A 25,810-nucleotide genomic window follows, 5' to 3' on the forward strand; every position below is an offset into this window, starting at 1 on the left:
AATTTTGTCAAGATTATGTAATCTACTAATTTAAAAAAAAAAAAAAAAAAAAAAAAAAAAAAAAAAAGAGAAGGAACAATTATTTTTTAAAAAAAATGAAAGGAATGTTTTTTTTTAAAAAAAATGAAAAGTAGTAAAGATTGCTTTTTAAATGGAGATTTATTCTAATTAAATTGAGAGTTGATTATTAAGAGAATCATGAGCATGGGACAATTTTACACTCTCGAGTCTTGAATGTATGAGTTTGGATAATCACTTGCTTGGAAAGTTTGGTAAGCATTATTTTATGTTATGAGAATTTAGTCGATCTGAAAGTTAAATCGGTTCTCTTTATGATTGTGAAGAGTCACAGTGAAGTTAAAGGAGTTATAAATATATTGAATCGTCATGTAACAATCATACGAAAATCAAGGAAGGGTGAAAACTAATAATAGAATCATTAATAACTAACCACTGAATTTAGGAGGGTATTATAGTCATTTGTATAAAAATGGAGGACAAATTGGAGAAGTAAAAATTCTCCTACATCCCCTTTTAATATAGTAGAGATAACTTGACCTACAAAAATAACGACTATAAATTAACACATTTTTTAGTACATTACAAATCAAATAAGTGAACTAAAGGTGTGCTAATTTTCTATAGGTTATTTCAATAATGTATATGTATCTATATATGTGTACATATGTACATATAACATATACACATATATACACACACATATTATATATATATATATATATATATATATATATATATATTTTGGCGGATTATTTGATAGATTGACCTAAAAATTGGGCCAAAATGTTATTTGACCTGATTTTTCGAAAGAAATTTATAACCATTTCCAAACTCTTTTAAGCATTTCATTTGGTTCATTGCTTATTACTCAAACTCTCATTCTATTTCTCTATCTAAAATCTCTCTCTTTCTCTATATCCCTTCTATGTATTTCATCTCTAGCAACAACAATATTATTTTTCTTGTATTTTGCTTCCAACAGCATCAATTAACAGAGTTATTTCTTCTTCTAGCAACACAGGATAGTCGATGCAACAAGCAAAGTCTTCACATATGCAAACCAAATCAAGTGTAGAGGGCAAGATCGAGAACGTAAGCAAGAATCAAAACAGAGAGCTAAAAGATTAATTAAAATTGAGCTAGAATTAGAATAAGAGTGAGAAATTGAGCTAAAACCAAAATAAAGAATAGAAACTAAGCTAGAATTAGAACTAAAGCGTGAAAAGAAAAAAATAATTAAAAAAACTTGGTGAAGCAAGCAAAATATGAAGAAAAAAAACTTTATTTTGAAAAAGCCATTCAAAGTTTTATTTTTCTTAAAAAATTAAAGTCTCGTTTGCTTACAATTTTGTTTTTAATTTATGTTTTTTAAAACTAAATCTATAGACATTACTTCCACCCCAAATTTCTTCATTTCCTTTGTTATCTACTTTCACCAATGGTTTACAAAACCAAACGAAATTTTGAGAACTAAAAAAGAAACTTTTAGGTCCCATTTGGTAATTATTTTGTTTATTATTTTTGTTTTTTAAAATTAAATCTATGAACATTACTTTTACCTCTAAATTTTTTTATTTGTTATCTACTTTTCACCATTGGTTTAAAAAACCATGCCAAAATTTGAGAACAAAAAAAATTGCTTTTCGTTTTTTTTATTTGGCTAAGAATGGACTATTGTACTTAACAAATATGCAAATCATGATAAGAAAGGTAGATGATATAGACTTAATTTTAAAAAACACAAACAAAAAACAAAATGGTTATCAAACGGACCCTTAAAAAGTTCGTTTCTATTTTTAAAATTTGGGTAAGAATTCAACAATTGTACTTAATAAATATATCAATCGTGGTAAGAAATGTGAATGAAATAGACTTGATATTCAAAAATAAAAACAAAAAAATCAAATAGTTACCAAACATGACCTAAAATATCCCATAAAAATTTCAAAATATATGAAAAAGTTGAGATATAACCGAGAATATATTCTCTTTATTCACATTAGGGTTATAACTGTGTCTTATAACTATTTTTTTTTCGTAAAATGAATAGAAAAATGAAAATATATATATCATGAGATGGTACACATGGTTTTGCGATTTAATCTGCCATGTAAATTCAATAGTATTGAAAAAAAAGGGAAAAGAAATGAAATACAAAGGAAGAGCGGATGAGGAGAGTTTGACAAGACAAAACAGAGGACGAGTATTCACCAAAAATAATTTTAGGAAGGGACAATATTTATTAATACTTTGGGGCCGCCTTCAATTTAACAATCCAGGTGGCTCGCTTCTCCCAATCATTGATCCCCAAATTCCACACTCTATAAAACTAACCAAACCCACCCTCTAATTTTTTCACTAAATCATTTAACATACAATCCTTCAACCAACAATCTCCCTTCTTCTTCTTCTTCTTCTTCTTCTTCCAATGCTCAATTGATTCTTCCTCTGTTTCTCCAATTCTCTTGCTCTGTTTTGGGTTCTTTTCTTTTTTCGAGGATGAGTAATTTTTCGGGTTCGCATTGTAATAATAGCGGGTGTGAATCGGGGTGGACAATGTATTTCGAGGAGTCTATTGAAACGGAGGGGGGATTTCGGCGGAGTGAAGTGGATTACGGCGGCGGAGGGAAGGAGGAGGAAGAAGGGGATTTGTCGATGATTTCGGATGCGTCTTCGGGGCCGATGAATGGGTATTATGAGGAGAATAATTATCAGCCAGTGCGGCGGAATGGGGGGAAATCGGCGGCGGGGAAAAGTAAGAGGAAAGAGGAGATGGGGCGGCGGAACCAACATTCTTGCCTTGATGACACTGCAAGCTCCCCTGTTTTTGGGCTTTCCAATGTAAGTTTGCTTCTTCTTCATCTCTAGAATCATAGGCTTTGGCTTTGGCTATGGCTATGGCTATGGCTTTGGCTTTGGTTACTTGAAAATGTTGTTCATTCTTTTATACTTCACTGCCAATTTTCTTGGCGTTTGTGGTTTTTCTTGCTTTTCTTTTTTCAATCCTCTAATTTCAATTGCTTTTTCTTTTTCTTTTTCTTTTTCTCCCTCCATAAATTATTTATTTTACTAATTACCTCATATGTCTTATTTTCTTGGTTAAAAAACACATGTAACAAATATCACCCAAGGAATAAAGTTCTAAAGAAAATGTAAAAGTTTGGTTGGTTTCACTGCACTAAATTTTTATAGACAAATCAATTTAGATGCTTTTTGTATCAAAATGGTTAATACACACTATAACATCGATATAAAACTTGTTAAAATTGAAATATCAACGTATGATATTAGTCTTTCTTTAAAAAAAAAATGTTAAAATAAAAAAGATGGTAGTAACCTTTCATTAATATGAATAATTTTTCATTTTCATATCTTCTTATTTATGAATTTTTTTCTATTTTGGTAGGATCTGAGAAAAAACTATTCTTATTCAGATGTTAAATTAATTTTGAATGACATAAAAATCGGTACGATTTTAATTTAAGATTTCAATTGCTATACGTAACTCTAAGCTAACTTATTTTTCCTTAAAATTAATTTTTACTTTATCCAAAATATCCGAAATTTACTTAATTACGAATGTTCGTGGGTTTTATATATAATACTAGATTTTTTTTTTTTTTTTTTGAAAAATAGAATATTACCGTTGAATCAAAGTTTGTATGGGAGTCAAAAGAATTTAAATAACTTGACTAGTTTTGGTATGGAATATGACTCTTGACTTAAATTTTTTTAAAAAAAATTGAGTCCAAGAATTAATTCATTGAATTTAGGCCTAAAATAAAGAAAAGTCATATCAGAGGAACAAAATAAATTACCATTGTACTAACAATTTTGATTTCTCAATCATATTATATATATATCTAAGAAGTTAGTTGTCGTTGTCAATACTTTTATTGTCAGTGACCTTTTTCATTGTATTGTTTTACAGGTCAGAGAGATGAGTCCATACAGAAACGAAGGTTTGGTGGAGAATGTAAAAGAATTCTCACAACAAACCCATTCTCGAAAACAACATGGGAAGGTAAAAAGAAAAAAAGAAAACCGTAAAAATATTTCAAATCTTGGAAACGACAGCGAAACTAAAAGGTAAAAGAAAAAAATGTGTATTTTGCAGAAACAGACGAGCTTTTTTCAGTCTTCCTCAGTCAAAAAATTGGGCAAAAATGTCTCAGGTAAAAAAACTTTCAACCGGCACCCCGGTAAAAAATAAAAAAAATAAAAAACCTCCGTATTTTGTGTACGTGTAAGGTTTCAAAATTCGAGTGATTTGTGTGTGCAGGCGATTATCAAGAACAGTAGAAGGAGAACGGCGAGAATAATTAAATGAAATGATAGAGACACGAGGATCGTGGATTATTATTGTTTTGTTGGTTTTCTGCTGTTTTTTCTATTTCTATTTCTTAAAACAAATATATTCTTTTTCTTTTACCCAATTGATTGAAAAGAGTTGCATTATTTGGGAAGTTACTGTATTATTATTGTTTATTTCTTTCTTTTTTTTTTTTTTTGCTTTTTCTATTTCAAGAAGTGTATATTGCAAAAGAAAAAAAATATCAGTGAGAAATTGTCACTTCTAGTACTATATTACCATTTTATTTTAAAATCATATTATATATAAAATGAGTTATATTAGAGGAATCTTTACCTCTCTAATTCTCTATTTTATTTTTTGGTGTATTTTTTTTCTATATATTAAAATAAAATTATAAATTTAACATGTATCACATATGATGACTAGTAATAGTGAGTTTCAAATCTCTGTATTTGAGAAAATTACTTTTTCTTTTTCTTGTGACTTTTTTAGTATTACGAATGTGGAGTGGACTTTGGATGGATGATTGAATTTTCATTCTTTAAGAAGGAAGATCATACCAAATACCGTTGAGCTAAATTTATTTTAACTTTGTGACTTTTTTAAGGATAAAAAACTAATTGGATATAAAATATATTTACACGTGTTAGAGTGTAAGAATATTATTTGTTGTTTATATTGAACTTTAATTTTCCATTGTGTTAGGTTGGTTTTCCTTCGGGGGGAAAAAAAACCAATTTAAAGGAAATTTTCAATTTACACCTAAATGGACAAGATGTATCAATTTTACCCTATATGACAATGCCATATAATTATGCCGTAAGTGTTGTCATTAAACTTGAAAAAGTAACATTTTTTAAAAAAAACTTAAATATTTGTTATTGGTGTGGAGACTACGGTTTTATCTTGGTAGTTAAAAGAAAAGTCCATGTTCTAAGTGATGGATCATCTCCAAATAGTATAAGACTTTTAATTAGGTGATATAATACCACTCTATTATTGTATCAATTTAGATTTTCGAACTTTAAGGTTAAATCAATTTAAACCCCAAACTAATAATATCAATTTAAAGTCTGAACTTTCATGAGTGTATCAATTTAAATCCCTAAACTAATAATTATATTAAATTAAATACTGAAATTTCACAAGTGTATCAATTTCAACCTTGATGTTTCATCAGTATATAAATTTAAATTCTCCACTATGTTTTATTTAGACATACTTGTGAAAGTTTAGGATTTAAATTGATACAATTATTAATTTGAGGTTTAATTGATGCACCATTCAAAGTTTAGGGTTTAAACTAATATAATTATTAGTTTAGAATTTAAATTGATATAACATCCAAAACTCAAGAAGTATAAATTGATATTTGCCTATATATTCTTTTAATACAAATAAGACAGAACTTTTGACATTAGAGACTGCATGCCAATTATTTTGGTCCAATCATATTGGGAATAATCAGGTAAATAGCCGTAACTATACTATCATTTGGAAAAATAGCAAAATGCGAAAAACTTTTGAATTATAGCAAAACGCATGGAGATCACATGAGTTAAACTTTGGAAATCCTAAAACACCCTTATCGTCTTTTTTAATTGCAGTGTAATTAATTCGACATTCGTATTAATGAGACTATAAATTCTTCAACTATATTTTCCAACAGATTTTCAATGCCAACTAACTTGACAATTTCATGCGGATAATTTTCCTCAAATCTCGGAATTTAACCATTATTATGACTTTATGTATCAAATTTAATAGTTATTTTGAATTTCAAATCTTCTACGACAACTAATTTTCAAATCTTGGTTTGAAATTTAAATTATCATATTATATTAATTATCCTAACTAAAGTTTATTGTTTTTATTATACTTTCTATCAATCTTAATCAAGATTCACATTTTTAAAATACTTTTGAACATTATATTTATCATCCTTTTGTTTCAAACATAAAATATTATAATACAACACGTAGCTCTACCTTTCTTCATCCTCTTGACGTTTTCTTCTTATGGCTATTAAACGATTAATAGTTTTGTTCAATGGTAGGTGGGATGAAAATAACTTCTATTATGATTTTTATCACGTTTCTAATTTAATTTCATTATATAGCAATGAAACATGACCGATTGATAATGTGGAATAATTTTCAAGTATGTGCAATTTGAATGATGACCCCATTCATCCTTCTCGAGTCAAATGCTTGGCTGGAAGACATAGGAAAAAGAGAATCCTGTCGTGCTTAGAGAATAGAAAAATAGTTGTTGTACTCCTTGTGGTAGTATAGGTCATAATTGTACACTACAAGAATTCTCACATTTCCCCACACAAGAAAACGTCGAGGAAAGTATTAAAACGTCGGGTTAGGTTATGCCAACGTATTTTTTTTGTGTCGGCATAATCGTCGGTATCCATGTTGGGAGAAGTTCCTCCCGATATAAACAATTTTCATTGGCATAAATATCATTTTTGGCAACACAATTGCTTGCGTCGGTATATGTTTTTTTTTCAACAAAATACAATTTGCGTCGAAAAAAAAAACATAGTTCTAAACAACAAAATTTTAGTTCAATAGACAGATTTCTGCCAACGTTTATTTGCATCAGCATAAGTTGTTTATAATTTTTTATATTTTTTTGTAGCAATTAAATAACCAATTTTTTATTTCCTTAATACCTAATTATGCACAAATAAAAATTAATTTTCAAACAAATCAATTGGGGATAAATATAACAAAAGCAAGCTTATATATTTAAAAATAAGATTAATATTCACTACAGAAGCTATAAAATTATACGAACAAAATCTGTATATACAATTAAATTTGAGCTTTTCTAACTTCTTACAAATCCCCTATACAAAAAAAAAAAAAAAAAAAAAAGTTTAATCTTTCCTAAGCCAAAATAAGTGAGATACTAAACCAAACTAAGTAATCATCTCACAAAATCTTCTCGCAATCCCCAAAAAAATAATCTTTAAGAATTTACGCAAACAACCTAAAATAGGAAAAACAAAATGTTTATAATGGTTATGAGGAATGATCTTACTCTCAAGCTACAAACATATCGTCATTGTTCATAATTAAAACAGAGCACCATAAACAACCATTTTACTATCTAAAAAGTGATTAAAATAGTTATAATTAAGACGTGAACTCCTCCCCTACATTATGAGTGTTGGATTTTATGTCCTAAAACTCGTAGTTTGTAAATTAATAAACATATTTTGTTTTGTTTTTCGATAAAGTTGTTATTGAAATTGTAATCTTGAATCCAATAAACTAAGGTCCTGAGGCTATTTAATGTAGTTTGAACTTTATGTAGTGACATAAATGTGGATCAAGTTCAAATATATAGCCAAAATGGTCTATAGTATATGAATAAGGTTTGGCGCCTTATTTTGGGGACACTATGAATGCGGCCCACTTTATAGTTAGTACAAACGATGTGATTCTGAATCGTTCATATAGAGATATGTGAGTGGGGGTATCCTATGCAATGAGTTTGCATAAGACTGAACTATGAAATAGTCACTTTTTACGTTATAAATGTCGTTTTATGTATAAAACTGACTATTTCGTTAATTGATGACCTAGGTAACTTAATCTAAATCCTGAGCTAACTATAACTCCTGTTCACTCGGAATTATCCTTAGATCTGCATAGGTGAGGGCAGCTCATCATCGTTGGCCCAATAAGCCTCCCATTTCAGGGGTAAGATCGGATGGATAGCTGGGAACATAGAGTGCAAGACGGAATTCACTCCTACCCGTTATAGGGATAGTAGATAGGTTATTCCCTTTAGTACTGAATCCAAGTCTTGAACAAGGGGCCCCAACCTCTCCTTGGCCCGAGAGGGATTCAGTTTATAGGTTGGACCTTAAACCAATTGTTCATTAAAGGATCAGTGGAATTTAAGGAACAAAATGTAGTATTGGGGGTAAAACGGTTTTTATGACCCAACCGAGATTATGAACAACCTGTGAAGGATTAGCTTACTAACCATGGTTATATCAAATAGACACAAATATTCTATAGTGAGAGGAGTGCAACTACGGGACTATAGTTGAATGACCCGTGAGTTAACAAATGTTGATTAGCTCTGTCTAAAGAGTTTAGCCAGCTAATCTCGGATTGTTGGAGCCCATGATCTATAGGTCCATTAGGTTTCCCTACTAGCTCATATGGAATAAACTTAGAACAGTATGATAGAACAATTCGAATTGTTCAAATTAAGTGAAAAGAGAGAAACTGACAAGTATATGTGATATAGTGGTCGGGTTTTCAGTTTAGAGATACAGCTTTAATATTTAAATGTGATTTAAATATCAATAATATGAATACGTTCATATTCGGAAGCTTGAAAATAATAGAAATGGTCAAAGATGTAAAAAGTCAAAGAGTTGACTTTTGACTCTGAAAAGTCAAACTTTGATCGACCTTATATTCAAATGTGATTTGAATTTCGAGAAAATGAATGTGGATTCATACTCGGAAGATCAAAATCAGTCACGAAAAAAACCATAAAAAGTCAAAATGTTGACTTTTTGGTCAAAGTTTGACTTTGACCAAATGACTATTTTGCCCTTTGACTAGAGTTAGTGGGAAAATCCAAAATTTTGTTGGATAATTTCACTAACAAAATAGTGGGCTAGGTGTTGGCTTATAATGGAGACATTAAACCCACTTAGATAGTGAATTCTAGGTGTTGGATTTTTATGGATTTGTTTTATGCAAATGTTGCATGTTTTTTCTATAAAATGGGTTTTTGAATTTGGATTAAAGACTTTTGGCCATTTTTTCAAAATTGTTTTCCTAAATTGGGTTGTAAAAAAAAAAAGAAAAAAACCCAAACCAAAAGAAATTCCATTTCTTTTCCATCTCGTTCTCTCTCTCGGATTTCTTCATCCATCGGGTCCTACAACCCGATTCTGAGTCCAGAGGATAGTAGGTCAACTCTAGTGGTGGTTTGAAAGAGTTCGGGTCAAGATTTAGCGAGGAAGAGCGGTTTTCGGGAGCTACAAAGGTTGTATCCTATCCTATTAATTTACTGTTTTTTCATTTATTTGCATGCTAGTTTTTTTTTAATTAAAAGCAATTAGAGTGTAATAGGATCCTAATTCCACTGCGTATATCTCGTGTTCATCATCTAGTATCAGAGCATGCTTTAATTACGCTCAATTACTTTTGGTGGGTATTTTTTTTCCTTTCTATTCAAAGGTTGAATGAAATATGGGCTAAAGTGGATTTTTTTTTTATGATTTTGGCATTGTTTTTCTTTAAATTCTTGTGGAAATTTGTAATTGCTCACATGTTTATGTGCATTAATGTGTGAAAAAGGGTATGTAAATTTGTTGGAGTCATTAGAGTTGAAATTAGGTTGTAATTTCTTGATTCCGGGAGAGAGGACAATAGCAAAAATGGAGAAAAATGATCACATACCCGAAATTAGCCCCAGACCCGACCCGCCAGCCCGAGCGCTCCGACCCGATTTCTCGCACGTGTACCTAGCTTTGCATGCCTGCCCCACCACCCACGCGCCTCCCGCCTGCTCGCGACCCGCAATTTCCATTCGCCCGACCCGCCCCGCGCCTCCGTTGACTGCGACACCACACGTTGACCAGTCGGCCTAGACGGTCTGGATCGGTCCGTTTGACCGGTTCAACTTGGTTTTTGGAGTTTTTAGGCCGGTTCGAGATGGTTCAAAGTGTTTGAAGCCGGTTTCGAGAAGCTAGTTGCTGTTTTTTGTAATAAATTAGTTATTTATTTATTTTTAATGCCAAAATCGGTCCACTTTAGTGTTGTTTACCTATTATGCATGTGATGTATAATGTTGTTTGATTATGTATGCATATAGTATGTCATATAGTTTTAAAACCCCACCATAGGGAAAACATGTGACATGCATTTGTTATATCTTATAAGTATTATAAAATATATACTATGCATGCTTAGTTTTAATATAAGTGTTATATTAAAGCTTGTTTGATTGAAGGAAGCATGTTATAGATGAATGCTCTAGAGTTATAATTGTTATAATTTATTTTATAATTGTTATGAAATAACCTAGACTTCTAAAATCTATAATACAGATAAGATGCATGCTTACTTAGGGTTAACCATCGAGCAATCCCATTTTTCGTAGAAAATAGGTCGATATCTTGTAAAACCGAAAGTTACAAGAAAACTCACCCGACAAGATCTTGACAAAAAGTCAGATAAGATGACTAAGGTTGAAGATTTTTAAGTTGACGATTCATGGAACACCTACTACCTGGAGATCGAGCCAGCGTCTGAGTTAGGTTAAACTGGTTTTATAAGCATGCGTGAGCAGTGTGAGGTAATAAAATTTGTTTATCACCTAGACATCGTAGGTTAAAAATCCAATATAAAAGTTATACTCGGATGAATCGTGACTTAGGATATGTTTAGTTAGCCGAAATGTATCGCTAAGTATTTTATACCCTAACAGTCTAGAACACTTCAGCTGGAGAGAAGTAATGTACTTTTAGCTCTAGCGTCCCTAAGAGTTCACACCGTGAGATTCATGCTTGGCTTTGGGTCGCCCTGGGAGCGGACTTCATTCGGAGAGTGTTTGCATGAATCAATACCAAGGTGAATAGGGGAAGTTGTTTATAGTAAATGGGAGAAGGAAGTCTGTCAACACATCCTACAGTCTCTTCCATTAGGTTGCACCGTGAGATTCCTATAATGCGCCTACATGTCTGCCCTAAAGCGACCTTACTAATCGGAGGGTTGTATTATAGGATTCGGAACTCCGCGAATTCTAGAAATTGATAGGGTCTCTCAGGTCTGTTTTCATTCTTATCTTTTCAACTTTGGGAGCATAATGATTCCGATATTTGAGGTCTGAAAATGGAGGGTCACACTTACGATAATTACAAAGTGTTAGTAAATTCTTGACCAAAGTAGCGATAACTGAGTGACTATAGGAATAAGAGATATTCTGTTGATAGTATCTAGTTAAGATAGTCTTGGTTCAATGAAGGAATATTCGATCACCCCTCAATGAAGGTTATTCTAAACCGTTGAAATATCGTTGCAAAATATAATAATGAAGGGTACATTATTAGTTTTTTTTTGCTAAACTTGAATTGGATTTAAAAGATTAATGTTTTTTTTTTACTAAAAAGGATATGGTATTATTTTCAGCATGACTAGCTCTTTAAATTAACTCTTAGCTTCCGAGAAACTAAACGATGATAATTACTCAACATGGAAAAACAATCTGAATTCAACATTAGTAATAGATGACCTAAGATTTGACTTAACTGAGGAATGTCCTCAGGCCTCTGCCTCGAAAGAAGCACAAGTTAAATATGATTTACTAGTTGCTAAAACATGTTTAGTGGAGTATGATACCTCAACTTGGATATTGGATTCAGAAGCCACTAATCATATTTGCTTCACTTTTTAGGAAACTAGTTCTTGGAAAAAGCTTGAAGAAGGCGAGATCACCCTCAAGGTTGGAACAAGAGAGGTCGTCTCGGCCGAAGCAGTGGGAGACTTGAAGTTGTTTTTCAACGATAGATATATCATACTTAAAGATGTTTTGTATGCTCCTAAAATGAGACGGAATTTAATATTTATCACATGTATATTGGAACAAATGTATAAAATATCTTTTGAAGTTAATGAAGCGTTCATTTTTAGAAAAGGTATTTAAATTTATTATGCTATACTTAATTTTCAATTTATATAAGTTAAAACCGACTAAAGCAAAATTTGTCTTAAATACTGAGATGTTTAAAACAACTGAAACTCAGAATAAAAGACAAAAAGTTTCTTCTAATGTCTATCTATGTCACCTAAGACTTGGCCACATAAATCTCAAAAGGATTGAGAGATTGTTTAAGAATGGACTCCTAAATCAGTTAGAAGACAATACCCTTAGAGCTCGTACATTCGGACCTCTGTGAACCGATGAATCTTAAAGCTCGAGATGGGTATGAATATTTCATCAGTTTTATTGATGATTGTTCAAGGTATGGTCATATTTACCTAATGCATCACAAGTCTGATTCTTTTGAAAAGTTCAAAGAATATATGGCTGAGGTTGAGAACCAATTAGGTAAAACAATTAAGACACTAAGATCAAATCAAGGTGGGGAGTACATGGACTTAAGATTCCAGGACTATATGATAGAACACGGAATCAAGTCACAACTCTCTGCACCTAATATGTACAGCAGAACAGTGTATCTGAAAAAAGAAACAGAACCTTGCTGGACATGATTCTCTCAATGATGCGCTTTGCTAAGTTACCTGATTCCTTTTAGGGACATGTATTAGAGACTGTCGTCTATATTTTGAATAATGTTCCCTCTAAAAGTGTTTTAGAAACACCTTATGAGCTATGGAAAGGGCTTAAAGGCGGTTTACATCACTTTAGGATTTGGGGATGCCCGACACACGTGTTGGTGCAAAATCCTAAAAAAATTGGAACGTGTTCAAAATTATGCCTATTTGTAGGTTATCCAAAAGAAACAAAATGTGGCCTATTTTACAATCCTCAAGAAAATAAGGTATTTGTATCGACAAATGCCACATTCTTAGAGGAAGACAACATAAGAAGTCACCAACCTCGTAGTAGACTAGTATTGAATGAAATTTCCAAAGACACTACAGATAGAGCTAGTTCATCTACTAAAGTAGTAGATAAAACTAGTACATCTGGTCGGTCATATCCTTCTCAAGAGTTGAGAATGGCTTGATGTAATGGGAGGGTTATTTATGAGCCTGACTGTTACTTGGGTTTAACAGAAACACAAGTTGTCATACCTGATGACGGCATAAAGGATCCATCAACCTATAAACAGGCGATAAAAGATGTGAACCGTGATCAGTGGGTCAAAGCCATGGACCTCAAAATAGAGTTTATATACTTCAATTCTGTCTAGGAATTTGTAGATCAACCAAATGATGTAAAACCAAATGATTGTAAGTGGATCTACAAGAGAAAACGAGACCAAGCCGGTAAAGTACAGAGTTTTAAGGCTCGACTTGTGGCAAAGGGTTATACCCAGAGAGTGAGAGTGGACTATGAAGATACTTTCTCTCCCGTTGCCATGCTTATGTCGATTAGAATACTCTTATCCATTGCCACCTTTTATGACTATAAAATTTGGCAGTTGGATGTCAAGACAACCTTTTTAAACGGTGATCTTCAGGAGAGTATCTATATGGCTCAACCAAAGGGGTTTATTGCACAGGGTTAAGAACAAAAGGTTTGTAAGCTTCAAAAATCCATTTATGGGTTGAAACAAGCTTCTAGATCTTGGAATATAAGATTTGATGCTGCGATCAAATCTTATGGCTTTGAACAGAATGTTGACGAGCCTTGTGTTTACAAGAAGATCGTCAATTCTACTATAGCGTTCTTAGTTTTATATATTGACGATATTCTACTCATTGGGAATGAAGTAGGTTACCTAACTGACATCAAAAAATGGCTAGCAACATAGTTCCAAATGAAAGATTTAGGAAATGTGCAGTATGTTCTCGGGATTCAGATTATTTGGAATAGCAAGAACAAAACACTAGCCATGTCTCAAGCAACTTATATAAACAAAATGTTGTCTAGGTATAAGATGCAGAATTTCAAAAGAGGTTTGTTACCTTACAGATATGGAATTCATTTGTCAAAGGATCAATTTCCTAAGACACCTTAAGAGGTTAAAGATATGAAACGCATTCCCTATGCTTTCGCAGTAGTAGGGTTGGCAAAAAATTTGATGGGGTGGGGATTCACTAGTTTGATCGGGGATAAGGTCAAATCGGGGAATTTATTCGGGGCCCTGTTCGGGGACAGTATCCCCACCCCGACCCTAAATTTATATTTATATATATATATATATATATTTATCCCTTCTCGCTCTTGCTCATCCCTCCCCTCTTACTCTCTACATCCCTCCTCTCTCGCTTATCCCTCCCCTTCGTTGAAGTCTACCACGAAGAATCCCCATGGAAAAATGGGGAATGGGGCCCCATGAGGACCCCGTTTCCTCGATGGGGAATCCCTGCCCCCGTCCCCGCCTTCAAATAGTGGAGACGGGGGCGAGAATGAGGGACAATTTCCTCCACGAGGCCGGGGACGAGGGATGCCCCCCCGGTCCGGTCCGGCCCGACCCCGTTGTCAACTCTACGCAGTAAGAAGCCTGATGTATGTAATGTTATGTACTAGACCTGACATATGCTATGCAGTAGGGATAATGGTATCAGTCCAATCCTGGATATGATCATTAGACTGCCGTTAAGAATATCTTCAAGTATCTTAGGTGAACGAGGAACTACATGCTTGTGTATGGTACTAAGGATTTGATCCTTACTGGATACACTAACTCTGATTTTAAAACCGATAAAGATGCAAGAAAATCTACATTGGGATCAGTGTTCATTCTGAATGGAGGAGTAGTAGTGTGGAGAAGTGTGAAGCAAATCTGTATTGCGTACTTCATAATGGAAGCTGAAAATGTAGTTGCATGTGAAGTAGCAAAGAAAGCAGTATGGTTGAGGATTTCTTGATAGATTTGGAAGTCGTTCCAAATATGCATCTGCCTATCACCTTATATTGTGATAATGGTGGTGCAGTTGCAAATTCAAGAGAACCAAGAAGCAACAAGCGCAACAAGCATATTGAGCGTAAATACCATCTAGTCCGGGAGATTGTACATCGTAGAGACGTTGTAGTGACCTAGATATCTTCTGAGCAAAACATTGTTGATCTTTTAGGCCCTCACGACTAAAGTGTTTGAAGGTCACCTATAGAGTCTAAGTCTACAAAGTTTGTAATCTAGGACAAGTGGGAGAACTTTTGGGTATATGCCCTAGTTTATTGTACTCATATATTTCTCACTTAAATTCAACATTGTGATACTCCACTAGGAGTTTTAGTCCAAATGGGAGTTTGTTAGATTTTATGTCCTAAAACTCGTAGTTTGTAACTTAATAAACATATTCTATTTTGTTTTTCGATAAAGTTGTTATTGAAATTATAATCTTGAATCCAATAAACTAAGGTCCTTGGGTTATTAAATGTAGTTTGAACTTTATGTAGTGACATAAATGTGAATATAGTTCAAATATATAACCAAAATGGTCTATAGTATATGAATAAGGTTGGGTGCCTTATTCTAGGGACACTATAGATGACACCCAATTTGTAGTTAGTACAAACGATGTGATCCTGAATCGTTCATATAGAGATATGTGAGTGGGGGCATCCTACTCAATGAGTTTGCATAAGAATAAACCATGAAATAGTCACTTTTTATGTTATAAATGCCGTTTTATGTATAAAACTGACTATTTCGTTAATTGATGACCTAGGTAACTTAATCTAAATCCTGAGCTAACTATGAACTCCTGTTCACTCGTAATTATCCTTAGATCTGCATAGGTGAGGGTAGCTCATCATTGCTGGCCCAATAAGTCTCCCTTTTAAAGGGTAAGATCGGGTGGATAGCTAGGAACATAGGGTGCAAGACGGAATTCACTCCTACCCGTTTCACTCCTACCCGTTATAGGGATAATAGATAGGTTGTTCTCTTTAGTACTGAATCCAGGTCTTGAACAAGGGGCCCCACTGTCTCCTTTGCCCGAGAGGGATTCGGTTTATAGGTTGGACCTTAAACCAATTGTTTATTAGAGGATCAGTGAAACTTAAGGAACAAGATGTAGTCTTGAGGGTAAAACGGTTTTTATGACCCAACCGAGATTGTGAACAACCTGTGAAGGATTAGCTTACTAATCATGGTTATATCAAATGGACACAAATATATCTATAGTGAGGGGAGTACAACTACGGGGTTATAGTGGAATGACCCGTGAGTTAACGAATGTTTATTAGCTCCGTCTAAAGAGTTTAGCCAGCTATTCTCGGTTCGTTGGAGCTCATAATCTATAGGTTCATTAGGTTTCCCTACTAGCTCATATGGAATAAACTTAGAACAGTATGATAGAATAATTCGAATTGTTCGAATTAGGTGAAGAGAGAGAAACCGACAAGTATATGTGATATAGTGATCGGGTTTTCAGTTTAGAGATACAGTTTTAATATTTAAATGTGATTTAAATATCAAGAATATAAATATGTTCATATTCGGAAGCTCGGAAATAATGGAAATGGTCAAAAATGTAAAAAGTCAAAGAGTTGACTTTTGACTTTGAAAAGTCAAATTTTGACTGACCTTATATTCAAATGTGATTTGAATTTTGAGAAAATGAATGTGGATTTATGCTCGGGAGGTCAAAATTGGTCACACGGAAAAAATCATAAAAAGTCAAAATGTTGACTTTTTGGTCAAAGTTTGACTTTGACCAAATGGCTATTTTACCCTTTGACTAAAGTTAATGGGAAAATCCAAACTTTTGTTGGATAATTCTACTAACAAAATAGTGGGCTAGGTGTTGGCTTATAGTGGAGACATTAAACCCACATAGATAGTGGATTCTAGGTGTTGGGTTTTTATGGATTTGTTTCATGCAAATGTTGCATGGTTTTTTTCTATAAATGAGCTTTTGAATTTGGATTAAAGACTTTTGGCCATTTTTCCAAATTTTTTTTCCTAAATTGGGCTGTAAAAAAAAAAAAGAAACCCAAACCAAAAGAAATTCCATTTCTTTTCTTTCTCTTTCTCTCTTTTGGTTTTCTTCATCCATCGGGTCCCACAACCCAGTTCTGAGTCCAGAGGATAGTAGGTCAACTCTAGTGGTGGTCCGAAAAAGTTCGGGTCGAGATTTAGTGAGGAAAAGCGGTTTTCGAGAGCTTGTATCCTATCCTATTAATTTATTGTTTTTCATTTATTTGCATGCTAGTTTCCTTTTAATTAAAAGCAATTAGTGTGTAATTAGATCCTAATTTTGCTGCGTATGTCTTGTGTTTCATCAATGAGCATGTTGTAAATCCACCTAAACAAATAGATAAACGCCATTTAAACCTACACAACTATCAGATCTCTATAAATAAGCCAATAACTTGTTCCTTTAAAGTCCACAATTAGGCTACAAGATAATCTAAAACACAATTGCAACATATCCATCCCCCCCTTTCTAAGCTAGAACGTATCCTAGTTCGACCTAAACGCCCTATTAAACAACAAAGTAGCAATAAATGCATAGAAAGCGTCAATGTGAATCCCTCCCCCCTAAATCCACCTAATTTTCTTTCAAGGCTAAACCCATCATTCGATAGTTCTAAAAGTATATAACTCAATTCTTGAATCTCTATAAATAAATTCAAGAACAGAGTTCCTTTAAAGTGCACAATTAGGCTTCTAGATAATTTAAAAAAAAATATGCACAAAGTTCCTCTAAGGTCCAAATGGGCATTTGTCGTGTCTTTCAATTTTCCTTCAATATTCATCAAAGTCCCAAGCAAGTTATCACATTTGTTTTTTTTTCAATATTTATGACATCTAACTTATTCGTAACATTAGTTTAGAACAAGATGGGAGCTAAAAAAGATATAGTTTTTTTTTGTCTAATTAATAATCCTTTTTCTTTTCTTATCTCGTTTGGATGGATGCTTACTTAGTAGTAGAAAGTTTAGAGCATTGACTTGTTCTATGATCTCATCTCCATTCATTACAATAGGTGGAGGTCTACACTCCAATTTACTATTATGTTGCTTACTCTTACACCAATTGTTGTTATCTGGAAGATAATGTCGATGACCCATGAAATAGATTTTTCCTCTTATCTTAAACGACAATCTATCTTGTTTACAAATGAGACATGCTTGATAACCTTTAGTACTCCATCCTGACAAATCCTCGCGTGTAGGAAAGTCAGTGGTTGTAAACGGGAATATCCTCAGATGACGAACAGAACATAAACGGTCAGAAAACGACGATCAGGCAAAAAATGGAACCTGCAAAATAAAAACTCGTTATAGGCTAAGTTGCGGAGCTCGCTCTCTTTAAGACATTTTGCGGCTCTTCCCAAGTGTACAAGCAGGTCAAGAATGCTACCACATCGTCCCCTGGATAAATAAAAGAAATTTCGATCAGAAATGCACTGTTCCCGACCAGAACACACTCTCTTCTGACTGAATGCTCGAAAAATGGAAGCGGGGAAAGAAAGAAAGCATAGGAGAGTGATGAGAATGGAAGGAACAAAATTGTGTTCTGAATTGCTAAGGACGTGCCTTTTATAGGCCTTCAGAGCTGAATTGCCGCAAGAGAGAAGCATGGTAGCCTCTGAACGTGCGTGTGGAAAACCTGGACAGAAGACGTGTGCATGGAAGACCGGGACATGACCAACTGAGATTTTTTTTCTTTTTAAAAAGAAAATAAAAATTATGAGATAAATAACAAAAAATAATAATATTTTTATTAAAGAAAAATAATCACACCCATACACGAGCGCGTCTTGCCTCGCCGGGCTCCCATCCGACTGAACGGATAGCGGTGGCGACGCACGTGTGGGATGTCTACCAAACCCATATTGGTCTATCTCTTCACTTCCTCCAAAACATGGGTACCCCTTGGGGCCTAAACCCATAGCCCAAGGTTGGAGTACAAAAAGGAGACTTCATTTTCAAAATTCTCTAATGTGGGATTCTCCAACCAAAGATTGGTTCCTTCTTATTTTTGAAAAAAAATAAATTTTCACCGAAAAATTCCCCACCTGAAAAATTAATTATAAGAGAGAAAAAAAATTTCATCGAGCAGTTTCAGTCTATACAACACTGTGCATAAGCAAAGGTGTCTTACGACTTGAACCTTTACGTAGTGTAGATGATTCAGAATATACTAGAATAACCCTTGATTTTTAATTCTATCTCTAACATCATCTCAAACAGAGTGTTATTAGGGTGTAGTTCGAAAGCCCATGCTTTAAGGTCTAACATGTGTATCCTATTTTAGTGAACGCTCTAGAGAGTTTACCTAAAAAACTCCATAGGAAGCGTCCTCCACTTCCACATTCACATAGATGAATCTATCAAGAGTACTCCTGTAGCTCTGTACCCCATTTGTCATCAAGTATAGATCTCATTAAGAACTGAGTTTAACCCCCCAATTGTCATCAAGTATAGATCTCATTAAGAACTGAGTTCAACCCCCCACTTGTCATCAAGTATAGATCTCATTAAGAACTGAGTTCAACCCCCCACTTGTCATCAAGTATAGATCTCATTAAGAATCGAGTTCAACCTTTCTAACACTTCAGGATATCATGCTCAGACTCTAGTCATAGGAATGAAGCTCTGTGTTTGGTTTAGCATGATTCACTATATATCACTTGTGATCAGTTATTACCCGTTGAACCTGTTTCTTGGGATCTCCAGTCTATAGGTTGGGTTTTCCTCACAGTGATTCATCTTTCTATAGGCATGGGTCCCATCCTTTATGAGGTTCTGAAAACCTTTTCTCTAGCCAGTCCTTTCGTCAAAGGATCTGTTAAATTTTCATCAGTTCGTATATGATCCACTCTAATTGCACCAGTAGTGAGAAACTCTTTAATGGTACTGTGCTTACGACGTATTTGTCGTCTCTTTCCGTTATAGTAACGGTTCTGAACTTTTTTTTATCGATGCAGTACTATCGCAATGGATCAATATGGTTGGTCATGGGTTTTCCGATAAGGGAATCTCTGACAGCAGACTTCTAAGCTAAACAGCTTCTTCACTAGCTAGTGCTATCATTTCTGACTCCATCGTATATTGGGCTAAAATAGTCAGTTTCTTGGACTTCCAAGAGATAGTTCTGCCTGTTATATTAAAGATATAGTTACTTGTAATCTTTGAATCATCTGAAAGAGAGTTCTAATCAATATCGTTGAACTCTTCTAGAACAATGGGAAACTTTTAATAATGTAATCCTATTTTGGGTTTTCTTCAAGTACCTCGTAACTCTTTCTATAGCATTCTATTGCTCTTTACCAAGACTGCTTGCAAACCTGCAAAGTAATCCTACAGCATAAGTTATGTCAGGCCAACGTATCTAAGACTACCTATGGTGCTCGCATACTCAGATTGATTAACACTGTCACCAGTGTTCTTGAACAACTTAACACTAGGGTCATAAGAAGTATAGGCTGTTTTACATTCAAAGTAATTATATTTCCTTAGAATCTTTTCTACATAGTGAGATTGATCTAAAGAAATTCTCTTTTCAGAACTAGTCACTTTTATGTCTAAGATTACACTAACTTTTCCTAAGTCTTTTATGTTGAAGTTTGCACTCAATATTGATTTCACATCATTTATGATGTGCAAGTTCGACCCAAAGATCAACAAATCATTTATATATAGACACAGGATAGTGCAAAGATTATTTTAAAACTTATAGTAGATGCATTTGTCACTTTCATTAACCTTGAAACCTTTAGATAGGATTAGGTCATCAAAATTTTCATGCCATTACTTAGGAGCTTGTTTCAGTCCATAGAGAGATTCATCTAATTTACACACCTTCTTTTCTTAGCCATGGACTACAAAGCCCTCAGGTTGTTCCACGTAAATCTCTTTTTCAAGTTCTCCGTTTAGAAAGGCAGTCTTTACATCCATATGATGTACTACGAGGTTATAAAAGGCAACAAGAAAAAACAGAATATGGATTGAGGTAATTCTAGTGATAGGAGAGAAGGTGTTCAAGAGATCTACGTTTTCTCTTTGTTTAAATCCTTCTGCCACTAACCTGGCTTTAAACTTGTCAACAGTTTCATCAGGTCTAAGTTTCTTTCTTAAGATCCATTTGCACCCTATTGCCTTGCAACCTGGGGGTAGATCTACTAAGTGCCAAGTCCTATTTGACTCAAGTTTATATCATCATTTATGGCTTCTTGCCATAGGTTGGGATCTACTGAGGACAAAGCAACGTTTAGATCTTTAGGATCTTCTTCTACATTATAGGTCTGTAAGTCATCCCCGAAATCCTCGAAAGTTCTAGTTCTTTTGCTTCTTCTAGGTTATGAGTAGGTTTCCTCTGTAGAGGTAGGATTTCTGATTGAGGTTAAACTACTGGATCCCGAGCCCCTACTATTCCTTGATTTAAAAGGAAATCTATCCTCAAAGAAGTCGACATCATTTGACTCAATGATCACTTGGTTTACTAGATCATAGAACCTATAAACTTTACTATTTAAGGCATAACCTATAAAGACGCACTCATAGGTTCTACTAGCTAGCTTTCTTCTTTTCGGGTCTGGAATCCTTACAAAGGCTAGATAACTCCATGTTCTAAAATAAGATAAGATTGGTTTCTTATTCTTGAAAATTTCGTAAGGTGAAGTTGTGTTTATAGACTTTGGGATTCTATTTAGGACATAACACACAGTAAGGATGATTTCACCCTACCAATAAGATGCGGCTCAGCAACTACTAGCTAAGCTAAAGTTCTATTTTTTCTTTCGGCTTTTCCATTCATTTCAGGAGAGTAAGGTGCGGTCTGTTCGTGTATTATTCCATGTGAGTTAAAGAACTCATTAAAATTTTCTGAGTCGTACTCAGTTCCTCTATGTTTACGAAGTCTTTAAATCTTTCTATTAAACTGATTCTCTACTTCAGAAAAATAATAATTTAAAGGCATCAAAAGCATCACTTTTATTTTTCAGCAGATAAAGTAAACTTAGAGCAGTTATCAATAAAAGTAACAAAACATCTTTTACTATTCCTAGTCAAGATGCCATCAAATTCATTCGTGGATAACTTAGGTATCATTTCCAGCCTAATCACGTTACTAATTAGATTCTTATTCACATGACAGAGTCTAGCATGCCAAACATTCATAGAACACAATATATACACAAGAGATTTCATTTTATTAAGGTCTAAAATTAATTTGGACATTCCCTAAGTTGCATACCCCTTCTCTACGAATACATTATTTTGGTGAGGGTATATAAGTCTGCCCCTATGGTTTGAGTAAACCGGACTTTATTGAGGAGATAGCCTGAGACCAAATTCTTTCTTATCTCCAAAGTGTGCAGGACGTCCTTCAATGTAAGGGTCTTTCTGAAGGTAAACTTTAGTTCCACCTTGCCGGTTCCAACAACTTTCGTGGAGTGGTGATCCCCCAATAGAATATTCTTATTCTTAGTTTCAGTATAAGTTTTAAAGAGACTAAGGTCGTGACAGACATGGCGCATAGCGCCAGTGTCTATCCATCACTGATCACATTTCCTTCTGCGATCATGACAACTAACGGTTCTTTTATCAGGTTCGCCTGTCCAGCAGGACGACGCCTGTTCCTACAGTTTCTAGCCATGTGTCCAGGTTTATTACAATTAAAACAAAGGAACTGTACAATTTCTCTTGAAGGGTGTTTCTGTTTTTTCTGTTGCTTCTGGTTGCTAGAGCCACAGTTTTGACCTTTCCTATCTGTCCCATTTGATTTTTGGTCAGGTTTTACCACGGCAGAGGCGGGTCTCCCAGGTACGAAATTCATCTCCCCTTTCTGGTCCTACTTCCGAGCTTCCTCCTCAATCCTTAGCCAGGTGATAAGACACTCCAAGGAAAACCCCTTGGTCTTATGCTTAAAAGTGTTCTTAAAGTCCTTCCACAAGGAGAGAAATTTATCAATAATAACAACAACTTAGAATTGTTCGCCTAGAGGCATACCTTCAATAATTATCTCATGGGCTATCTTCTGCAGTTCATGGGTCTGGGCCTTCATAGATTTGTCATTCGGCATCTGGAATTTGAGATAACTGTTGACAACATATTTCTTCGACTCGGCCTCCTCGGTGACGTACTTCTTTTGTAGGATGTCCTAGACCTCCTTCGCTGTCTTCATTATGCTATAGTAGTCATACAGATCATCAGTCAAACCATTTAATATAAAGTTCTTACATAGAAAACCTTTCTCCTCCACAGTCAGCAACTTCTTTTATCTGCTGTTTAGTTGGTTCTTCTAAAGGGGTGATCGGCTTATCTCTGGTATATGTGTTGGTAACTTTCTTGACGGTAAAAAAGAACAATATCTTTTGCTTCCACTGTTTGAAGTTCGCTCTTTTGAACAAGAATGGACGGTTGCTGTCGGATGTCATAATGTTGTTGTTGCTAGTGAAGGCCATTAGTGATATGGTACAGAATCGTCTTAAAATTGTTATAAATGTGAAGACCTTCAGACGAAGAACAGGACAACCGCAAATGGTCAGGAAACAGCGATCGGGCAAAGAATGAAACCTACAAAACAAAAACTAATTATAGGCTGAGTCACAAAGCTTACTCCTTTTAAGATGTTTCGCGGTTCTACCCAAGTGTGTAAGCAGGTCAGGAATGCTGCCACGTCGTCCTTAGGATGAAACAACCCAAAAAAGAAAATCCAATCGAAAGTACACTGTTCTCGACCGAAACACACACCCTTCTGACTAAATGCTCGAAAAACAGAAATGGAGAAAGAAAGAAAGCAGAGGAGAGCGATGAGAAAGGAAGGAAAAAATTGTTGTGTTCTGAACTGTTGAAGGACGTGCCTTTTATAGGCCATTGGAGCTGAAATGCCGTGAGAGAGAAACAGGGTCAACCTCTAACGTGCATGCGGAAGACCTAGACGGAAGACGGGGATGTAGCCAAAAGAGATTTTTTTTCCTTTTTAAAAAGAAAATAAAAATTATGAGATGAATAACAAAATAATAATTATATTTTTATTATAGAAAAATAATTACACAGACGCGCACCTTGCCTCCCCACGCCCACTTGTCCACACGTGTAGGACATCCACCAAACCCACATTGGTCTATCTCTTCAGTCCCTCCAAAATATGGGTACCCTTGAGGCCCAAACCCATAGTGCAAGGTTGGAGTACAAAAGGGAGACTTTCTTTTCAAAATTCTCCAATATGGGATTCTCCAACCAAAGATTGATTCCCTCATTTTTTTAAAAATTCACCCAACAATGATCCACAACAAGCATGCACGTAACTGAAAGTACCCCCCCACTCATGCAATCGTAAGTGACACATAATTGTTTCATAACTCTTTCAACTCTTCAATCGATGGTTGTAAATAAACGTCAATTTCTTTTCCAGGAGACGATGGTCCTGGTATAAGTAAAGACATGAAAAAATTAGACTATAGTCCTCTTTTTCAAAACATTTCCACCCCCCAGCATCTGTTGGATATCGCAACACACCATTGATTTCGATTCGTTTATCCTTATGTCATCGCATCTCAAAAGCAATGTGTTTTGATGAAAACAATCGTTTCAACCTCGGTGTTAATGAAAAATGACGTAAATTTTTGTTTGGGATCTTCTTATTCTTGTCATCCTTTTTTTGTATCGAGACTTACCACACACTGGACAACTTTGACAATTAGAATATCTTTTCCAAAATAAAACATAGTCATACTTGCAAGCATGAATAGAATAATATCCTAGTCCTAGGTCACGTAATTTTCTCTTAGCTTCGTAAAAAGAACTAGGAATACATGCACCAGTTGGAAAGACATTTTTCAACAAATCTAGTAACATATCGAAGGATTTTTTACTCCAATTATTGAGAACCTTAATATACATCAATCTCACCAAGAAGTTTAATGAGGAAAATTTTGTACAAATAGGGTACAACGAGTTACGTGCTTCATCCATCAACTCCTAAAAAATGTTTGAAGTATCCCTTTGTTCAATGTTCTCGGATATTTCATTTCCAAAGTCTTTTTCATCTTCATCATATGCCATTTTTCTCATCAGTCTTTGCAAATCATTTAAAAGATTGAACAACTCATCACCATCATTGTGTTAGTAGGTTCTAAAGGAACTCGATATGAAAGAGATCCATGAGCGGAAACGAATTGCCCAAATCCGATTTTGATTGAAAACATACATTTACAGTAAAACAAACAAATTATACATTCTAAGTAAATTATAGCATGCTTTTTAAACATGATACATAAGTCAAGGGATTATTATACCTTTGAAGAACACTTCTTCTTGTGAATCCCTCAAACGGTCATGAACTCGAACACAGTAGTAAACTTGAAGACTTTCTTCAAAAAAATCACGAACCAAAAGTAGACACAACCATTTGAATTCTTAAGGAACTCTAAATCTAGAGAACCAGTGAATGGAAACAGATTGTTCTAAACTCCATTGAGAATGAACACATACATTTACAGTCATTTAGAAACGATTATGCATAAAGAATAAATTACAACATGCTTCTTAATTTAAAATCAAAGGATCGAGTAATATTACCTTTGAAGAACTCTTTCTTCATGTATTTTCCTCGATCAATCACCAATGCGTCCAAACAACACGAACACAACGATCAACTGAAAGATCCTCAATCACCAGCGAGTACAACTCGATCCTCGAATAGAACAAGACACAACCACAAGATTACCTTGGTATTTTCGATGTGAGAATTCAGGAGTTTTGGGCTCTGTATGATTTTGGATAGAGGGAAGGAGGAGGATCGAGTATGCTATCAAACGATCGTGTAGAAAAAGAAGTCTATCGTATAGACTTGATACTCGATCGCGTAGAAAAAGAATTCTATCGCATAGA

The 25,810-nt window shown here is 34.4% G+C and overlaps 1 protein-coding gene across 2 annotated transcripts; it reads left to right on the forward strand.

The window, feature by feature from the left end:
• Positions 1-2,293: 2,293 nt before the first annotated feature.
• LOC120076391 (protein SOB FIVE-LIKE 5-like) lies at positions 2,294-4,677 on the forward strand. 2 transcript variants are annotated; one of them, XM_039030206.2, is made up of 4 exons: positions 2,294-2,862; positions 3,953-4,045; positions 4,139-4,196; positions 4,304-4,677. In XM_039030206.2, the coding sequence occupies exons 1-4, from the start codon at positions 2,521-2,523 to the stop codon at positions 4,321-4,323; spliced, it is 513 nt and encodes a 170-aa protein (XP_038886134.1). In that variant the 5' UTR covers positions 2,294-2,520; the 3' UTR covers positions 4,324-4,677. The 2 variants fall into 2 exon arrangements, with proteins under 2 accessions (XP_038886134.1, XP_038886133.1); XM_039030205.2 differs by having other exon boundaries at positions 2,305-2,862; positions 4,139-4,385.
• Positions 4,678-25,810: the final 21,133 nt, after the last annotated feature.

Source organism: Benincasa hispida, chromosome 4, assembly GCF_027475165.1.
Source record: "Benincasa hispida cultivar pf3 chromosome 4, pf3_genome.v1.1, whole genome shotgun sequence".
Lineage (NCBI taxonomy): Eukaryota > Viridiplantae > Streptophyta > Magnoliopsida > Cucurbitales > Cucurbitaceae > Benincasa > Benincasa hispida.